Below are 21,597 nucleotides of genomic sequence, written 5' to 3' on the forward strand. Positions count from 1 at the left end.
ATGGTTAAAAGCTCAAGAAAAAGTCAATTTTGTGCGATATGTTCTTTGCCAATGCAAGTCAAACACATGGATGAAAGTAGTTAAAACCAAAGTAGTAAAAACAGGAATACTCTGTACTTACACTCTTATAATTTTCTTACCCACAAATCCCTAAATTTCTTGAAACCCAGAGACCAATGTTTCTCAGAGATCCTTGTAATTAATTCCCATTGTTAGCTCTCCCTCTCCTCCCCTGCTCTCTTTAGTCAAACCTCCTTAATCCTTTGCTTTGGTGTAAGACCAGAACCTTAACCCTATTTCCTCGCTCCAGTGTCCAGAGAAGTTGTCCCGCTTCCGGATTTGGAGGAGTGGGGGTGAACGTATAGAAAAAGGCTGGCGTATGGTCCACTGGCTGCCCCGTTAGTAATCAAAGCTTCACTGCCCTGTGTTTGAGTGTGAAGGAATGCGAGTGGGAAGTGGACTATGGGGTTTTCAATGGAAGCGGTGAGACAGGGCGACTATTGAGGATCAGAGTATCAGATAGTTTAGTTTTGGTTTAGTCAGGCCCAAAGTCTATAGATTGTATTATTGATTTTTCTTTTCTTTTTTTGCTTGACAAAAATGTGGAGGTCAGTTTCATCTTCCCTCTATGATACAATAAAATCCTAAAAATACATCTGAGCGTTTCAGAAGCAGAAAATATGACAGTGACCTACACAAACCTGCATGAATGAAAAGACTACAGAGGTGGGTAGAGTCAAGGCCGTGGGAACCCAGGGTGCTGAGGGTGTCACAGCACCCCCTCTGGTGGATAGTTTGCGAACTGCAGGCAATATTAATAATATAATAGGAAATATGTAAATTTTGTCCCTTTGCACCCCCTAACTAAAAAATCTTCCCATGGCTCTGGGTAGAGTAGCCAAAAATAAGAGTAAAAAATAATTTTCCTCAAGTACAAGTGAAAGCTATGACCCAAATAGATATTTAACTAGGTAAAAAATTGTACTTGAAGAAAACATGACTTAAGCACTTTGAGTACTGAGTAACTGAGTGTTAAAGATTGAGAGTTGCGACATAAATAATACACAAAAGTTGTGATAATGTGAAAATCATAATATTCCCAAGGAAAATGTCATAAAACTGTATTAAAAATATACATTATATTATAATACAGTTTATATTAAAAAAAAAAAGTAGTGTATATTTTTAATATACATTATATTTTTGGGGGTTGGCCTGGGTTTGGGGTCACCCAGGCCAGTTCTATAGCTTCTTTACTCAGCACAACAGTTTTCAGCAGTGCTAGCATAATTGCACGAGGGTTATCATCAATTACCCTCTAACACCGTTCACTAACACAATGTATATTGTTTATATATTTCTGAAGAAATTGGAGGCAAACTACACACAAGTAGCATTTTTATACTAAAGTAAGAGTTAAGATACTTCCTTACAATATTAATCAAGTAGAAGTAAAAAGTACTGAATGATACAACTACTCTATGTACAGTTTCTTCATAAAGTTACTGAGTGTTACTACTGAGTACTACCTGCCTTTTCCACTCAGGTATTCTTTGTTTTTTTCAAGGGAACACTTTAATAGCGTGATTCAAATCTGACCAAAGTTGCATGATGTGTCTCCTTTAAAGAGGATTAAAAAAAAAGTAGAAAAAATGTCATAGTTTAAATTTAGGCATGTTTACAACTCAGCCAACCCATTCCAAAGCTCTCAATCATAGTTTTACTATTTTGAAAGTCCACAAAAGTTAAGACTGTGATAAATTCCATTCACTTTCCATGATGCATGATACTGTATATAAAACCTGTACAAAAGCCAGGTGTACGTAAGAATGAAAATAAAAATGCTAAGCCCTTTTTCAACATTGATAACTCGGGAGTAAATTTGGCTTCTAGACCCTTTGTATCTCCACATTGTAATTAGAAACCTACTCCAGCAGCGACTGTATACAAGTCTATGCTAAAATGCTTGAGAAATGAAACTGACATTGACCCAAATCCCTCTCTTTCTCTCTCTGTCTGTTCTAGATTAGTTGTTCATATTCTCTGCGTCAGACTTTAATCATGTCCTCAAACATTTGTGTGCACATAAATACTGGGGGACATTTAGAGGCTCTGTTTGCCATTAGGGGCTCGTCTGAAAAGCCTGAGATGCTTCATCCCTTTAAACGAGCTGTGGGTGTGGTGCCCTGAGTCACAAAGTCAGAGCTGTGGAGTGGACGCAGCGAGTTCAGCTGTGGCCATTTCAGCCGCCATCTTAGGACAGTAGGAGAAGACGAAATGTAATGATAAATAGTAAGTTACAATAAAAGCAATAAAGTAACACATCTGGAAACATCTGACAGTCTTATGAATGTATTTTGACCTAATACAAGGAAATGACTATAGAGTTCGGGAATGTGATATATTGCTAAGCAATATGGGATTAGCAGCAATTGTAAAGTAATGGAGATTTAAAGAGTTCAAATACTGGAGTTATTGTTTACAGAGCCGGTGCTGGCCCTTCTGGGGCCCTAAGCATAAATCCACACAGGGGCCCTACAGTATGCATCCCATTTGACAAAGAGCGAACCCATTTACGGTCAGAATGGTTCCCCTGTGCAGTAGTGCAGGAGAGAAGTAGAAAATAATGACCTCAATTCAGGCCCCGTCCCTCTGTGTGAGAACCACTAACCACTAAGCCACTGTGGGACTGGATTTAGGACTACTACTAGTCTATTTCCCAACTTTTTTAAACTGTATATGGCAAATGGTCACATTCTCTCACCTCTGGTCCCTGACCCACATTGGGAACCGCTGATTTAAAACTAACTGCCCAATTCGTTTTAGACTGTGCACATTCAGAGAACCAGAGTTACTGTAAGTAACTCATATTTGAGGAGAAATAGGCCCCTAACAACGCCTTGATAAATGAGTGTAACAACACCGTTTGACTGAGATGCGGGGCCCTTGCCCCCCCCATCACTGCTTCACTGAAATAAAATGATAATCAGGCAACTGATGTTTTCCTTCTAAATAAGTCATATTTTGAAAGGCCTTAAAACCTGTTATATGCACTTTATATATTTCATTTTACACAGTTTACTAACCATTGTTAATAAGCATCTAAACATATAGTTCTGTGACAGTGTGGGCTTGATGCAAGTTAGCCATTTTGTACTCACTACTGCCACCTCAGGTCGTACATGTAACTGCACCTTAATCTATCCATCCATCCATCCATTTTCTTCCGCTTTATCCGGGGCCGGGTCGCGGGGGCAGCAGTCTCAGCAGAGATGCCCAAACTTCCCGATCCACACACACCTCCTCCAGCTGTTCGGACCCCGAGGCGACACCAGGCCAGCTCGGAGACATAGTCCCACCACCGTGTCCTGGGTCTTCTACGAGGCCTTGTCCCACTAGGACATGCCTGGAACACCTCCCGCGGGAGGCGACCAGGAGGCATCCGGAACAGATGCCCGAGCCACCTCAGCTGCTCCTTTCGACGTGAAGGAGCAGCGACTCTACTCCGAGCTCCTCCCGGGTAACTGAGCTCCTCACCCGATCTCGGAGGGTGCGCCCAGCCACCCTGCGAAGGAAACTCATTTCGGCCGCTTGTATTTGCGATCTTGTCCTTTCGGTCATTACCCAAATCTCATGACCATAGGTGAGGGTGGGAACGTAGATCGATCGGTAAATCGAGAGCTTTGCCCTCCGACTCAGCTCCCTCTTCACCACGACAGACCGATACAGCGACCGCATCACTGCTGACGCCGCACCGATCCGTCTGTCGATCTCACGCTCCATCCGTCCCTCACTCGTGAACAAGACCCCGAGATACTTGAACACCTCCACTTGAGGTAAGGACTCCCCATCGACCTGTAGAGGGGAAGCCACCTTTTTCCGGTGGAGAACCATGGCCTCAGATTTGGAGGTGTTCGTTGAGGCCATCAGAACAACATCGTCCGCAAACAGCAGAGATGAGACTCTGAGGCTCCCAAACCGGACACCCTCCGGCCCCTGGCTGCGCCTAGAAATTCTGTCCATAAAAGTAATGAACAGAACCGGTGACAAAGGGCAGCCCTGGCGGAGACCAACACGCACCGGGAACAGGTCTGACTTACTGCCGGCAATGCAAACGGACAGCCCTTAGCAGAGGGCCCCGGACCCCATACTCCCGGAGCACCCCCCACAGGGCACCACGAGGGACGCGGTCGAACGCCTTCTCCAGATCCACAAAACACATGTGGACTGGTTGGGCGAACTCCCACGAACCCTCGAGCACCCGACGGAGGGTATAGAGCTGGTCCAGTGTGCCACGACCAGGACGAAAACCGCATTGTTCCTCCTGAATCCGAGGTTCAACTATCGGCCGGATCCTCCTCTCCAGCACCCTGGAGTAGACCTTACCGGGGAGGCTAAGGAGGGTGATTCCTACCCCTTACCTTAATCTATATTAAAGGGATATTTCAGGGCCTCATGAACAGGTCTGGGCTCATTCTACACATTAGGACATGGCTGGAACATGTAGGGGGAGGAAAACACATAATTTTAACCTTTTAACATCTTTAAACTCTGTATAGTCCCTTTAAGGACAGGGGCAAGTCAGAAACAGTCAGGTATGTTGTATAATTAAGTCTAAACTCATCATTTGACTGAACAATGAAGTAATCACTATTTAGCTGCTTATAAATGAGTAACACATGATGAGGAAAGCTTTGAATGTTTTTGAAATTCTGAAATAAGTATTTACAAATGCTTTAATAGCGAGCGCAGAAGCCATCGTAAAATGTTACTGCACATTTGATTGCGTTACATAATCGGCTATTGCGAAATTAGGAAATTATTACAAAATGTGGGTTTAATATACAAAGACACAAGTTGCACAGTCAAGACATACCCGCCGTATTTGGTCTTTAATTACAGTAGAATGTCTTTGCTCTCCGTCTTCTATGTTCTCGGAGTGACTTATGGGGATAATTCCTGATTGTTTGTTGCTGTGTTTAAACTCAGGGGACATTGATGTAACTAAAAGCAGACAGTCTTCTTCAGAGAAGCCCTGAAGCTGATCCTCTGGTGCCTCGCTGTCTAAAACATGACAAAGGGAGTTCACAAAGTTATACCAAATGTTGTTTAATCCAAGCAGCATGTTTGAATGAGAACAATACACTGACAAAGCTCGTCTCACAGCGAAGACTCTTTTACTTAATGTGTTTGTTTAATAAATGCATTAGTCTTGTCTTATAGATGTTGCTTTCGATTCACGTCTCATGATCGTAAGGCCCTGGAGTGTCATCTGTGTATTTGTGTGTTCTCGTCGCATTATGAGCTTTGGAAACATCTGTGTGAGTCCTAAAAACCGAAAATGATTAACAAACCAGACGTCCTCAGAGCCCTTTTCATCTCCGCAATATTAACTTTCATTAAACTCACAGCTGCACATATTAATAATGTTTTATTTCCTTCAAAAAACGGGCGACGCCAGCTTCAAAAAACCAACTGGAAACACATGGAGAGAGTCGATTCAAGTCTCAACCCTCCACGTGACACGACATTTCCTCATCGTTCACAGTGTACGAGCCAGTGGCACTTCCCTTGTCGAGCCCAAGCCTGGAGAAATAGGTTAATTCAAGGAGGTCACCTGGGGTTAAGCTTGTGGAAAAATCAACATCACTGAATACAAGGAGGGAGAGAGTTTGGAGCGACACTCTGAGCAAAGGTACGGGCAAGCAAGCAGCTGATGCCCATTGCCTAAACAATAGCATTTTCTCAAGTTCAACTTTACCCAAACCTTATAGCTTCTCGACTGGAGAGCAACAGTGTAACACCTCATTTGAAAGCTAAGGCCTGCAAAACTGATCCTAAGTTCTTTGTTGCATTGTCGCCATGTTGTTGTTTTCATAGTTTTTATTGTCGTTTTTGTTTTTTTGTTGCTTTTCATCATGGGTTTGTCACCTTTTTGTCACTCTTTTGTTGCTCTTTTGTGGCTTTTTCATTGACCTTTTGTCACATTTTTGTTTATTTGTTTGTTTGTTTGTTTGTTTGTTTTGTTTCATCCTTGTTTTTGTTGCTATTTTGATGCTTTTTCAAGAAGCTTTTAGATTTGGGTAAAGCCGAACAGGAGAAAATTTTGTTTTTGTTTTTTGTTTTTTAACATATAAACTTTCATTTGGAAACAAATAAAAATACCTAATGTTCACAATAACATATTATTATTGCACTGAATCAATGTCTCTCTGTAGATTTATTTAGGAAATTGTAATTTCTTATGAACTTCATGTGCCTCCTAGGCTTGTGTTTGTTGCTGATTGGATCAAACACACCTCGTTTTAGCCACAAATAAATCTTTAAACATATCAAAAGCACAAAGTAAAAGTGTTTTTCCTGCATTATTTTGTGATTTGTGTGAGTTTGTGGCCTCATAATCTCAGGGATAGAGATGGGATTTATAAAGTTCTTAAATGGATGAATCTTTGGAACATGTTCATGTAAAAGAGCAGTTCAAAAGACTGGCTCATTTTAATAATGATTTACGAAGAAGCCAGACAGGAAAGTCATGCTGTCTGAGAATGTGTTTGCTCAAAGGTACATTTTGATTCAATTAAGTTCATAATGTTAACCTTTTAAATGCGTGTTTATGCAACTTTTTATGTGAAATATATTAATATATTAGTCCGTATTAGACTTTTGAATGTCCCTGCGGCTGTATGAGGCTGTAGCACCTTCAGTCACAGAGGCCTTCACGGCCTGGACGGAGCCTCTCACCAGAAAACCTACAAAACAATTGAGCGTTGTAGAGGCTGCCGTGATCGCAAGTAAAGGCGCCATGTTGACCACTCCTACAGACATTGGGTCAAGTGACATCACAACATTCGAAACAGCCGACAGTTTAACATTGAGGTGGACAGGTGAGACTTCCAGCATGGTAACTATGGTAACTGTCAACTATGGTAACTTCCCAATCCACGCACACCTCCCCTCGCTGTTCTGGGGGGACCCTGAGGCGACGCCAGGCCGGCTCGGAGACATGGTCCCACCAGCGTGTCCTGGAGCCAGGCCTCGGGTTGTGGCTCGAATGCAAACGTCTGGTGGTTGGACCTCTGCCCACGGGGCCCAGCCGGGCACAGCCCGAAAACACGACAACATGGGCCCGCCGTGGACCCACTACCCGCAGAGGGATCCGTAGTGGTCGGGTGAAGAGAGGACTGGGTGGCAGTCAAAGGCAGGTGCCTTGACGACCTGGTTTGCGTGGTCCCTGCCCTCACCATCAAATTCTAGAACGTGAACGTCACCTATTACACACATTCAAATTACTAAACAATACTAAAGAACATTTTCTTAAAAAGTTTCATATTGCAGGCCACCGTTTTTACATACTGAGATATGTTCTTACCTGAGCTTAGACGAACTGACACGTACCTGCAAAACAACCAAAGATGTTGTTAGCATTTAGCCGCTCAGGTAAAAACATATCACAGTATAAGAGACTTCACCTCCTCTACCAAGTCATATTTCATGAAAAAACATTTAACTCCTGGCACATATAGTAGAGCAGGTCGTCTTGTGATCGGAGGGTCGGTGATTTGAATCCTGCGGGTGCACACTGTCACTGTGTTCTTGGGCAAGACACTTCACTCACCTTGCCTCCAATGTCTCAGTATGTATAAATACTGTATGAATGAGCACATGAATGGGTGAGTGGTTCTTTGATAAGTAAGTACTTTGAGTGTCTAAAGCAGGTAGGAAGGCGCTATATAAATGGGACCATTCATTTACTCCTAGCTCCTGCTCTGCTCGTGTGCTGTTTAATTGTATTTGCTCTGTTACTTTTGTGCAAAATTATTTAAAGGAACAGGCCACCGTTTTTCCATACTGAGATATGTTCTTACCTGAGCTTAGACGAGTTGATGCGTACCTGGTCGTTGTGTGTGAATGTGGAAGAGCGTGGTCGTTTCTCACTATGTAAAAACCTGTTCCTTTAAAAACAGACAGAAAAAGGTTCAAAAGGTTCAGAAATGCTATCCAGTTTGAACTGTTCACGTCAAAGAACCGTTCAAAGGAGCCGATTTGGTCACATCAGTGCTTAGGACAATCCAGCTGTCAGCTCAAAATGCTCTGGGCAGATGTTGGAGACAGGCTCTTCCACATCGTGTCCCGCAGATTAGCCACAAAACAAACAACTAAGCAAACAAATAACAAAATGGGTAAAGCTGGGGAAGTGGATACGGGGCAGACAGCAGCACCACGACAGTCTCGGTAAACAGCTTCTCGTCTGACAGCAGCGGTCGGATCCCCGTCCAATAACACAGCTGTGGTCTTTATGTTCCATAGAGACAGACAGACACTGTATTTACTATGTGTTTGGCGAACGGCACAAACTCCAGCTTCAGCCAGAACCGTCCCACACTCACGACGAGGTTCATCTGTTCCTCGTTTTCATCCGAAGGCCCGGACGTTTCTGCCGTACGAAAGTTCACGGAGTATGTCCCGACACGTCCCGACACAGAGGACACAAAGAGGAGCAGAAAGACGCGTTTTGAGCGGTGTTGTGGTGCGTTTAAGTGGCGGGGAAATTGCAGGAGGGTCGTGTTTCAAAGTTCAAACTGCTCAGAAAACATTTGATCTCTGCTTCCGTGTCTTTAAGTGCGAGTGGGTGTCTGAGAACCTGCCCCGGCCTGAGGACAGGAAGAGCTCTCTTAAGTGGATTTTTGATGGTCGCAGGGGTGAATTTGAACTTCCAGCTCTTAAGCAAAGACAGTTTTCAATTTCTCCTCCTGGCGATACTATTAAGCTGCTTCTTTAGTGCAGTTAACATACTCTATATTGGAATTGTTTGATGAGCGTTGCATTCCTTCACAGGGTTAGTTTGAACCGTGAGTTAGTGCATAGTGGAGCAACAAAATCACACATAAATCCACTTAATATACAACAGCAATATGTGGCATTTCTAATTATGAAGCCTAGGCGTTAATTCAACCTGGTAGACTAATTTCAGCATCACCTACCTCCAGCTAATGGTCGCTTCCGAGAGGGCCACACCTCCACCTCAGCCATCAGCGTAAGAGCCGCACCTCTGTATCATCCAATCATCACCCTCAATCCCGCTTTTAAGCCCCAGCAATCATGATTCGATCGTGCTGTGACCCACCTCCGCCCCATCTCTTCTGCCCACGGCTTCTCCCTACTGCATCCTTCACGGGTTTCCTATAACATCAACAGTGTCCATGGGCTCCGGGGAAGACATCCCTAACTCCAAGCTGTTCATCCAAAACTAATATACATGTCAATAAATCTTCCTAATCGCTGCTTTTGTCTGTCTGAGTCTATCCAGGTTGAAATGTCTGGTGCGGCTAAAGTTACGTTTTAAATAGAGATAATGTAATTTAAGGCTTTAAGGGCCTGTCTTACCAGCCTGGAGACTAGTTAGCAGTGTTGGGGGCAACGTATTACAAAAGTACCAAAAAGGGAGTTCAACCTTATGTATAAAACTGTTCTTCAGTCGACTGGAACTGACCCGTAGATTCCGCACTCTCCTCCCTGAAGGCAAAACCTTGAAGAGACTGTGTGATGGGTGCAAAGGGTCCCTGGTGATTTTGATGGCTTTGTGGGTGAGACGGGTGGAGAACATCTCCTTAATAGAGGGGAGAGGGGCTCCACAGATCTTCTCCACTGTTCTCACGATGCGCTGGAGGCTCCTTCGGCAGGAGGCAGTGCTGGCGCTGTGCCACACAGTGATGGAGCTGGTCAGGATGCTCTCTATAGTCCCTCTGTAGAAGAACCTCACAGTGAAGGAGCTGGTCAGGATGCTCTCTATAGTCCCTCTGTAGAAGAACCTCACAGTGATGGAGCTGGTCAGGATGCTCTCTATAGTCCCTCTGTAGAAGAACCTCACAGTGATGGAGCTGGTCAGGATGCTCTCTATAGTCCCTCTGTAGAAGAACCTCACAGTGAAGGAGCTGGTCAGGATGCTCTCTATAGTCCCTCTGTAGAAGAACCACACAGTGATGGGTCAGGATGCTCTCTATAGTCCCTCTGTAGAAGTTGCACATAACGGAGGCTGGGACTCTGGCTCTTCTCAAGTTGCGGAGAAAGTTGAGACGCTGATTACTTTTCTTGACCAGTGATGTAGTGTGCATGGTCCAGGAGAGCTTCTCTGTGATGTGCACACCCAGGAACTCTCCACTGCTGCACCGTGATTGTTAGAGGAGCATGCTGGACCCACGTTCTTCGAAAGTCCTCAACAATCTCGTTTGTCTTCTCCACATTTAGAGAGAAGGTTCTGTGTGCACCACATGGTCAGACTGCTCACTTACTCCTGTAGTTTGACTCGTCTCTGTTGCTGATGAAGCCCACCACTGTTGTGTCGTCTGCAAACTTCATAAAGAGGTTTGAGTCGTGCTTTGGAGTGCAGTCATGGGTCAGCAGAGTGAACAGGAGGGGGCTCAGCACACAGCCTTGAGGAGCCCCTGTGTTCAGTGTGATGGTCTTGGAGGACTTGCCGCCACCTCGTACTACAATACAAACATACTACATTTTTAAAGCTGTAATCACCAATATAGAATCTATTAAATAATATGTGCTGATAGTAAAGACATTGAGCTTCATGCAAGTTTTCAATAATTGCATAAACATCTGCATTTTGACAGTAATAATGCAATCCAAATACAACTCAATAATGAACGATCTGCATCTTTGAACTCTTGTTATTTCACATGAACGCAGCCCATAGAAGAAAATGCATCTCATATTCTTGACGTTACAACACCAGGCAGTGACAGCAAACTTCAGTGTCGCTAAACCTTCTGCCAAAGCGTCCAAACGGGTCCCGGCTCGACTGGAGCGTGGGACAGACAGCTCTCCTCCTCCTCCTCCTCCTCCTCCGAGTCTCCTCCGGCGTGCGGTGTGTGTGAATCTAAACCACATTCCCTCCTGCTCTCCAGTCTTCAGTCTGCGCAGAGGAGCTTTGATGTGGCTCTGTGTCAGTCCCGTCAGTCGGAGACCACAAGAGGAACCAGATGTGAAGAGAGAGAGAGAGGGGGGGAGAGAGGAGCGAGAGAGAGAGAGAGGAGGGGGAGGGGAGAGAGGGACGGAGAGATTAGCGTCAAAAGCAACTTAAGCAGGATAATTACATGAAATTAAAGTGTATTCCTGACTAATCTATTGACTAATATTCTGACTTATTTCATATGTTTGATTCCAGACCTTGTGGGCCTTTCTGTGTGGATGTTCTCCCCATGTTTAGGTGGGTTTACTCTGGATTCTCTTGTTTCCCCAATAAACCCAAGTGGTTCCCAACCCGGGGGCCAGAACTTTGTTTGATCAGAGGGTCGTGTCCTAAGTTATATTACTTTATGTTCAAATGGAGAAAGTCATTTGGTGCTTTTGTCATTATACAATTGTACGAGAGTGCGTGGAACAGATGTTGGGCTAGTCCTTAGATCGGAAGGTCAGGGGTTCGAATCCCAGCTCACATAGGTTCAGTGTGTCTGCGCACACTGAATGAGATTGAACGGATGACTGGTTCCTTGCTGTAAAGGTCTTTGGGACTGATGAAGGTAGAAAAGCACTATATAATTTGAGACCATTCACCATTATAATGGGGGCACAGCCTGACTCCAGCAAGTGCAGGGAGGCTTCAAGGTGAAAACGTTCCTCTAGATCAGACGTGCCCTAAGTGCGGCTCTTGGACGACGTTTTCTCAGGCTTTAACTGAACTGGCACACATCGCCAAATGTTGGTACTTATTACTGCAAGTTTAATCATTATGATTATGACCTCAATAAATAACTTTTTAGTGTGAGACAGAGCTGCCAGGTTCCAACCCGGAACAAAGATGTAAGTATATGGAAAACCTCTACTAAAGGCAGTTGAATGTTTCACTGCATTGATCACTGATTATAGCCATTCACACTCACACAATATTTACTATATTGACTTATCATTCAATAAATTATAGATAATTTATACATAGTTTTAGATATGGCCATACCGCCTTTGCTCTGCCCCATCCCGTCAGACCGTGGAAGCTAAGCAGGAAGGGCCTGGTCGGTACTTGGATGGGAGACCGTTTGGTAACACCAGGAAGCCTCGCGAGTGTAGTGAGTGAGTGAATGGGTGGTGGTGGTCGGGGGGGCCGACGGCGCAGACTGGTTGCCTCGTTTCCGTCAGTCTACCCCAGGGCAGCTGTGGCTACAATAGTAGCTTACCGTCACCGAGTATGGACTGAATGAATAATGCAATGCATCTGCAGCGTCTTTGAGTCTCCAGAAAAGCGTTATATAAAACCAATGCATTATTATTATTCTTTTTTGTGATAAGAATAATTTCATTGAAGTAAACGGTGTTTCACTGAGTTCTATGTTAATTGCAAGTCTTGTTGAAATACATGTTAACCTCTTTTGCTTTTTTGTCACTTTTTTGTGACTCTTGTTGCTTTTCCGGTTTCTCTTTCAACGCTTTTTTTTCAAGACACTCTTAAAGGGACTATACGGAGCTAAAACATGTTAAAACCCTGTATTTTCCTCCCCCCACATGTTCCAACAATGTCCTAATGTGTAGAATGAGCTCAGACCAGTTCACCACAACTGCCTCTAAAATCCTGCAAGATGTTACTTCAGGTCCACATTGCCGCCATGCACGAGCTTAATATAGAAGGTGCAGCTACACATATGACCTGAGGTGGCAGTAGTGAGCAAATAATGACCAACTGGCATCTAGTCTCTTTGGAGAGAAACTGGAGAAAAAGAGTACTTTCAGAACAAAAGACTGAGATTTCCATTTGTTTCAGTGTCATCAAGTGGTCCTCAATAATAGTCCTGCCTAAGTATATCGAACGTCACATTTTCACATTTCAGCATGTGGCAAACTCAGTGGTTTCCTACGTTTCCCAGAATGCAAAGAGAGTAAAAGAAAACACGCCTGGGCTTAACCTGTTAGTGGTTTACTGCAGCAGGTGGACAAAGTGATGACAGCAGAGAAAACAAGTTCAAGTGCAGCCTCTTGTTCGCACATCAACTATTTCTTTGAGCTATTTCTGACATTCAACTCCAAGAAACCCATCCAAATCCACTTCATGTTTCTAGTATTTGTCAAGAAAGCACTTTTTCCGGTCACTTTACACTCCAGCTCCGTGCAGTGGGCAGAAACTCGGCTGACCCTGCACTTTCGCGATCCTTTTTAAGCCACGTCTGACCACCGTACAGGCCACAAAAAACACCCCGAAATTCTATGCGTTTCCTTCGTCTCGACGCACCATTTCACCAGCCTCATCAGAGTTTTGATTTATGACCCTCACGTGACGCCGTACGCTCCCAAGGCCGTAAACCGCAGGAACATGAAAACGTACGTTGAGAATTTCCCTTTGGGTTTGTAGGTCAATAGGGACGTTTCTGGATAATTTTAGAAAGCGGAGATTTCCCCCCCCGAGTGTTTGCGCCACATGTAAACTGTCGACAGGCCGCAGAAGGTGGTTATGGGTAATGTAGGCGCCGCGATGAAAACGGTGAGATAGCATGAAGTGTTTTGATTGGAGGTCAGTCAGATCCGGTGGAGCGTAAACAACAGTTGATTGTGTTTATATGAGAAAAAGAACATTACAGTGAGAAAAATAGACTAGTGAGTGAGTAGAGGGGACGTTTTTGGGGGCTAAGTTTAGCTTCTCGTTCAATTGAGGCATATTTTGATCTTTTTTAGACCTTTTTTTTTCTCGCAAAAATGAAATGAAATGAAAAAGAAATTGACAATAAATTGACAAAAAAATGTCAAAAAATGTGACAAAAAATGACAAAAACGTGATAAAAAAATGACAAAAATGTGACAAAAAATGACAAAAATGTGATAAAAATTTGACACAAAAAAATGACAAAAATGAGTTGAATATCCAACAAAAAAATGAGGAAACGTGAGGAAAAAGACCCTCTCAGTTCAGGCGGGAGTTAAGAGGTTAATGACCAGCAAAGATATTAATTTAGTTAAAGCAGCACTAAGTAACTCACGCTCCTAGAGGCCATAAATGCAAGTGTCGTAGCATGTTACTCATTAATTGTCCATGAGAGTAAAAACAACGGAGATACTTTTTTTCACTCAAACTTGGCTGTAAATACTGTTTAAGTGTTGCTAGTCCACAGTTAGCTTTGACCGTTAGCCTGTTAGCTTCTTCTTCGTGATTCCATTAGTGTGTATTGCACCTCCGACCCGGTGCAGGGAAAGCTGCAAGGGTGGTTTTCTGGCAGAGACACCAGGGGGAGATGAAACCCCCCAGTCATCCCATTAACACTTGTTTTACCCACAGAAGGACTATGAAAAGGATGTATTAAGGTAAACAAGTTACTTGGTACTGCTTTAAAGGCACAAAATGTAACTTTTTGGATTATCCTGTTGCCAATACAAAACATGCTCCTACTGACCAGCTAGTTACAGTAAATGCTATTTTCACAGTGGGTAATCAAAGTCAGGTTTGAGGAGAGTTGAGCCGCTCACAGTAAACACACGCTTATTCATTTGTGTTTTTCCAACGATTAAATTATCTGCAGTAAAATAAATGCTTGTATTTTATTCTGTTTATTGGGTGAAATGTTACGCGGTGTGGCTTTACATTTAGGCTCACTTCATTGATTTGATCTTGGCCTGGTGGGGTTAGGAGGGTCAAGTATTTTTTTTCAACTATACTGGGAGCGGGGTTTAACCAGCTTGTCCTCATTCAGATGATTTATTAGATAAACTACTGCAGAAATAGCTTTGTTCTCAAGCTGATCATTCGAGGCATACTTGGCGTTACTGATTTGTTTATATTTTGAGCTTTACAACCATGTAGTTTCAAAATTCACCCTGAAATGTTCCGCAGTGCGGCTTTAAATGGACACTATTATTGTTTTAAAGATTGATGAGAACAATAAAGTGACATAATTGTAGTGTCAATGAGTAAAATTTAAGGGAGCTGCTTAAATTTGAAATCCAAACATGAGTGCGTTAAATAGATATTTCCTTCAGTTTCCTGCCGCAAACGAATCCTCAGAAAAAAGCTCATAAAAGTATAAAGCTGGAGACGTGTTTTTGCCGGACAGATGTCGCCGACAGAGACGCGCTGTGGTCTGTTTGATGTGGGGAGCAGTGCCAATCCCATGATCCTCTCTGGTTCCTCTTAAAGATCAAAGCGTTTGGGTCCATCGCCACGACAACACATCACAGAGGCAGGAAGTCGAGCTCTTCTTCACGGGTTTTTGGTCGTCCACAATGCGCCCACTCAGCAGCGTCTGACCCACAGAAGTCACCGATACGCGAGCGCTTGAACGGAGGGGAAAATAAACTCTGCTCCGGGCAGAAGTCAGGGAGTTTGAAGAGCGTTTTGTTACAATCACTGAAACAGAAACTTACCCATAACCCAGGAAGGAAGGACAGAAGGAGAGAGGAAAGGAAAGAAGGAAGGAAAGAAAGAGGGAAGGAAGGAATGAAAAAAGGAAAAGCAGGAATGATGGTAGGAAAGAAAGAAGAGGGAAGGAAAGCAAGAAAGAAGGAAGGATGGAGAGAGGGAATGATGGAGGGAAGGAAAGGAGGAAGGAAGGAAAGAAAGGAGGGAATGAAGGAAGGAAAGCAAGAAGGAAGGAAGGAGGGAAAGAAGGAAGGAAGCAAGAAAGAAGGAGGGAAAGAAGGAGGGAAAGCAAGAAAGAAGGAAGGAAGGAAGGAAGGAGGGAAAGCAAGAAAGAAGGAAGGAAGGAAGGAGGGAAAGCAAGAAAGAAGGAAGGAAGGAAGGAAGGAGGGAAAGCAAGAAAGAAGGAAGGAAGGAAGGAGGGAAAGCAAGAAAGAAGGAAGGAAGGAAGGAAGGAGGGAAAGCAAGAAAGAAGGAAGGAAGGAAGGAGGGAAAGCAAGAAAGAAGGAAGGAAGGAAGGAAGGAGGGAAAGCAAGAAAGAAGGAAGGAAGGAAGGAAGGAGGGAAAGCAAGAAGGGAGGAGGGAAAGAAAGAAGGGAGGAGAGAAAGAAGGAAGGAGGGAAAGAAAGAAGGAAGGAAGGAGGGAAAGAAGGAGGGAAGAAAGGAAAGAAGGAGGGAAAGCAAGAAGGAAGGAAGCAAAGAAAGAAAGAAAGAAAGACGTCAGAAAGAAGGAAGGAAGATGGGAAAGAAAAAAAGAATGAAAGAAAGAAGGAAGGAAAGCAAGAAGGAAGGAAGGCAAGAAGGAAGGAAGCAAGAGAGCAAGAAGGAAGGAAGGAGCGTAAGAAACAAGGAAGGAGGGAAGGAAAGAAGAAAGAAAGAAAGATGGGGAAGGAAGGAAAGAAAGCAAGAAGGAAGGAGGGAAAGAAAGAAGGAAGGGGGGAAGGAAAGAAGGCAGGAAAGAGGGGAGGGAGGGACGGACTGAAAGAAAGAACACTACCCTACACTTGACAAGACACTGGCTGCCAGTCTGCGCCAGCGACCACCAGTCCCTCAGACACAACACTCATACAAAGACAATTTCGGAGAAGTGTCTTTCTCAAGCCAAAAATTCAAATTCTTTTAAATTTTTCTAAATAATGTTGATTTGTATTTTAGGCCTTTAGTCGAGCAGATGCCTTTTATTACAACAACTATCTCCACTTAGCTGGGCTTGGGACCGGCACATTAAGTCTCATGGTCGTATAAATACCAGGAGACATCTGTAATGCTCTCTTATGAAGTTTTCCAGTTGTTTTGGACATATTTGACTTACAATGCGGTTGTGATTTCAACACGAGCACATGAATCTAAATCAGTGCCACTCGGAGGCTCGTCTCAGAGGGATAAAAGTCATTAGTTACGCTCTTAAACTATTACAGCCAGTCCCCACCAGGACGACACAAAATTCGGATCGTAAAACCTCCTCTGTTTACCTGTTATAGTCGTGGGGATAATAAACTCGAGCTGTGGGATGGTTATTAAGATCAGTAAGGAACTTTGGATGCTCAACATGGGCCAAAAACAAGGAAGAAGATCAAGCTTGCTTCAAAACGTTCACCAAGATGCTTCAAGTCACTTTCTATATCATGGAAAACGCCATTTCAAGGCATTTGTGTTCTTTAAAAATAGGCGCACAGGAGCTGAAAGGAGCACATTTAAACTTCTAATCACTTTCGGCAAACTGACTGTATATTTTTCTCTTTAAGTGAACTGGCTCTAATCCAGGTCGTCCCTGATCTGAGCGTTTCAACACGTCATTAGATAAGTGTTAGTCAAAGGCTTCTCGATCTGTAGCATCTTCTCCATATGTTTTAAACCCCGACAGGACGATCCCTGCACCTCAAAACTGTCGGCGCTAATGATGTGTTGGAAAAAAGAGGGAAGAGAAGAACCAGGAGAGAAGAGAACAGTATGTAAAATCCAGGAATTTTGTAATGTAGGTTTGGAAAGTTGTCAACTGCACTGGGTATTTGAGCTTTTTTCCCAACAAATTATTTAAGAAGATGTGTCTGTCGTGTCCTGGTCCTCCTCCACACACACACAATCGTGTACTTCTATCTTAGTGGGGACACTCGTAAGAAAGAAGGAAGAAAGCAGGGAAAGAAGGAAGGAAGGAGGGAAGGAAGGATGGAGGGAGGGAAGGAAGGAAAGAAGGAAGGAAGCAAGGAGCTAAAGAAAGATGGAAGGAAGGAGGGAAGGAAGGAAAGAAAGAAGGACGAAAGAAAGAAGAAGGAAAGAAGGAAGGAAGGAGCGAAAGAAAGATGGATGGAACAAGGGAAGGAAGGAAGGAAGGAAGGAAGGAAGGAAGGAAGGAAGGAAGGAAGGAAGGGGAGAGAAAGAAGGAAGGAAAGAAGGACGGAAGGATGGATGGAAGTAAGGATGGATGGATGGAAGTAAGGATGGATGGAGGGAAGGAAGGATGGACGGAGGGAAGGAAGGAAAGAAGGAAGGAAGCAAGGAAGGAGCTAAAGAAAGATGGAAGGAAGGAGGGAAGGAAGGAAAGAAAGAAAGAAGGAAGGAAGGAAGGAAGGAAGGAAGGAAGGAAGGAAGGAAGGAAGGGGAGAGAAAGAAGGAAGGAAAGAAGGACGGAAGGATGGATGGAAGTAAGGATGGATGGATGGAAGTAAGGATGGACGGAGGGAAGGAAGGATGGACGGAGGGAAGGAAGGAAAGAAGGAAGGAAGCAAGGAAGGAGCTAAAGAAAGATGGAAGGAAGGAGGGAAGGAAGGAAAGAAAGAAGGACGAAAGAAAGAAGAAGGAAAGAAGGAAGGAAGGAGCCAAAGAAAGATGGATGGAACAAGGGAAGGAAGGAAGGAAGGAAGGAAAGAATGAAGGAAGGAGGGAAGGAAGGAAGGAAGGAAGGAAGGAAGGAAGGGGAGAGAAAGAAGGAAGGAAAGAAGGAAGGATGGAAGGAAGGGGAGAGAAAGAAGGAAGGAAAAAATGAAGGAAGGAAAGAAGGAAGGAAGCAAGGAAGGAGCTAAAGAAAGATGGAAGGAAGGAGGGAAGGAAGGAAAGAAAGAAGGACAAAAGAAAGAAGGACAGAAGGATGGAAGGAGCGAAAGAAAGATGGAAGGAACGAGGGAAGGAAGGAAGGAAAGAAGGAGGGAAGGAAGGAAGGTGGGAAAGAAAGAAAGAAAAGAAGGAAAGAAAGACTTTCATTTTACCTTAATCCTAACCCTAACCCTAAACTAAACCCAATTCTAACCCTAACCCTGAAACCACATCTTGACCCTCAAACAGTCCTTCAAATAAGTGATGACCGCCCAAAATGTCCTCACTTTACAAAAATGTCCTCACTCTGTTGATTAAAAACTCAAACCGGTCCTCGCAATGTCATAAGTACGTGAACACACACACACACACCCTCACGGGCCAGTTTGAAGGGGAATTAGAGGAGGTTCACATGTTGTAAATGAAAGGACGTGGAGGCAGGAGGAATGTGTTATTAGACAGCTGCCACAAATGCACAGAGCCAGATTTAGCAGAAACACAGACACCTTTTAGGATAGAAGAGGTACAAGTCTGACATTAGGAAGACAAAAGCATTATTATAGCAAATTATATTTATCCCTCCGTAGTTCTACTGTACCCAGCATCGTTTTTGTCATATTATTTTTACCCCAGTTATTATAAAAAGAGTGTCTATATTATTTGTAGCTGCATTGTTTTGCTTTAAATCAGTAAAATAAATACACTACTACATGATACACTGATAGACGCTGTGGTTCCTGCCGTAGATTAAACATAAAGAAAAGCTCAGTCTGTCACCAATCATTGACTAAATTAGCTCAAAGACGAATGACTTTCAAAGCTGGATTTCCCCTCGACCTCATCCTAAGAGCAAACATTAGCGGTTTCCTCCCTTCACTGTCAGGAGCGTGATGGATTTAGCTCTTCAAATATTTATCTTTTTGTGTCTTTGGGCCGACGCATCCGCTCAGCGTCACCTCTGCACATGTTTCACCGATCTGAGCGCGAGGGTGACGGGTGCCGCTGACGACCCGCAGGACTGACTACAACTTAATAAAGGTATGTTATAAATGATCCAGGCTTTCTAAAACTCTTCTGGACGGCATTATTAGGTTCATAACTTAAAAATGTATGTAGAATTCAGTCATTTCTATTGGACATTGCTAAGCTAGTTCTCCCTAAAATGGCGGATTTTGATCTTAGCTTAGGTAGTGTTTAAACTTAATCCTCTTTATCTACTTTGAAAAGTCTTTATCAAACTGGTCAATGATTCACGTCTGCAGCCATTTAATCTCCATTAGAGGAGGCCCAGGGTCGGCTGTCAGGAGGAGTGTGTACTTTACGGACAAAGGCATGTGCTAACTGAGTGTTAGCGTAGCGTTAGCGTCACAGTCAGATCCTGTTTACGTTGGAAGGCAGAGGTCCGTAGGCTAAGCTGGTCTGACAAGTTCGGTTAATTTCTGTTTTTGGTGGGTCATATAATGAAACAATACATTTTGTAAAGCATACCAGGGGTCATAAACTTTTACTTTAAAGGGACTATACAGACTTTAAAAATGTTAAAATTAAGTATTTCCCCCCCCCCTACATGTTCCAACAATGTCCTAATATGTAGAATGTATATGTAGAATATTCACCAAAACTGCCTCTAAAATCCTGCACTGTCACTCAAAAAGGTGTTAATTCGGGTTCGAAGTGCCGTCATGCACGAGCTTAATATAGAAGCTGCAGTTACATGTATGACCTGAGGTGGCAGTGGTGAGTATAAAATGGCAAACTTGCATCTAGCCCCTTTAAAAAAATAAAAACACATGGTGGCATTTCTTTCAAAAATGACTTGTTCTAGCCACTCTGTCATAAAGGCCATATTTGTGCAGTGTACGACTAATAGCTCTTCTGTGGACAGTTTCCCCCACCCGAGCTGTAGCTCTCTGCAGTTCATCACAGGCTTCTTGGTAACAGCTCTGGTCAGTGCTGTGCTTGTTCGGTCAGTAAGTTTAGGAGGTAATGTTTTTATAACCTAACCCAGCTTTATGCTTCTCTACTTTATCCTGGACCTGTATGGTGTGTTCTTGGACTTGATGATGCTTCTGCTCCACAATTCTCTGAATAGACCTCTGGGACCATCACAGAGCTGCTGTATTTGAACTGATATTAGATTACACACAGGTAAACTCTATTTAGTCTTTGGGTCAACATGTGATCATTCAGAAATCATCAGGCAACTTCTGAAGGAAATTTGTTGCACTAAAAGGAAAGGGGGGCCATCTCACTTTTCAGTTTTTCTTATTTATAACAAAAAATGTAAATCATGTATACATTTCATTTCCCTTCACGATTGTGTGTCACTTAGTGTGTGTCTTTCACATCAAATTTCAAGTAAATATATTTATGTTTATGGTCCATAGTATGGCAAAATGTCGAAAAGTTAAAGGGGGGCGATACTTATGCATAGCACTGTATATAGACCTAATATTGAGGAATAATGCCTTGGTTTTTTGTTGTCTATAGGTACCGTTTCTTTTTTGACAGTTTAACCCTAAAGACCACTAAATATTTCCAGTATCTAGAATAAACCCCACTCCAAAGATCACCTGTCCCGTCCAACTTTACATGTTCTACACCAGTACTCAATAAGTGCTTCTCCCAAATGGTTTTACATGAATGAAGGCCTCGATATCGGCGTCCAAATGTTTTCATTGAGGGCCACGTAGCCGACTACAAAGCTCTGAAACGGAAAGTCGCTCAATCACGGTCATGTTTTTCAGCCAATTGTAGAAGAAACAAAGATACAGTTGTCCTTTTTCCTGCCAAATGACAAATACTGTTATAATTTGGGCCATGTCTCCGAGCCTAAAGGCCAACAAAAAGTGTTCAGATCTCCACAGATGCGCTGATAAGTCAACAACACTTCTCCCTCTTGCTGCACCTGTTTGGTCACGCTTTGTTCCACTTCTCTGTAACAACAACTGCAGAAGCCTGAAGAGATTTAAGTCACTTTGAACTAACCGAGTGACCCTATGTCTCCGCCTGACCCCCGCCCGTCCTGCTCTCAACGGAGAAAATGCCACAACGCCAGCCTCTCTGATCGCTAAGCCCGCGGCGGTAACATTAGCTGGTGGGAATAGCTTGGCGAAATGCCCACTTTTTATCCGCGTAATTGTCCCAGAGTTCTGCGACTTTGATGATTACGGTGCATGCGAGTGTCGGCGACAACTGCGAGGGCCCGACCTACGCCTGGACTTTGCA

General features: G+C 43.5%; 1 protein-coding gene across 1 annotated transcript in view; it reads right to left on the reverse strand.

Moving 5' to 3' along the window:
• LOC306972860 (protein APCDD1) overlaps nt 1-11,984 on the reverse strand; it is a gene marked incomplete at its 5' end in the record, with an annotated part of 35,621 nt that extends 23,637 nt beyond the window's left edge. The window contains one exon of the mRNA XM_079569567.1: nt 11,966-11,984. Within this exon, the coding sequence (XP_079425693.1) occupies nt 11,966-11,984 (19 nt within the window). The remainder of the gene's footprint in view (nt 1-11,965) is intronic.
• Nucleotides 11,985-21,597: the final 9,613 nt, after the last annotated feature.

This window comes from Gobius niger (assembly GCF_951799975.1).
Source record: "Gobius niger genome assembly, chromosome: 13".
Lineage (NCBI taxonomy): Eukaryota > Metazoa > Chordata > Actinopteri > Gobiiformes > Gobiidae > Gobius > Gobius niger.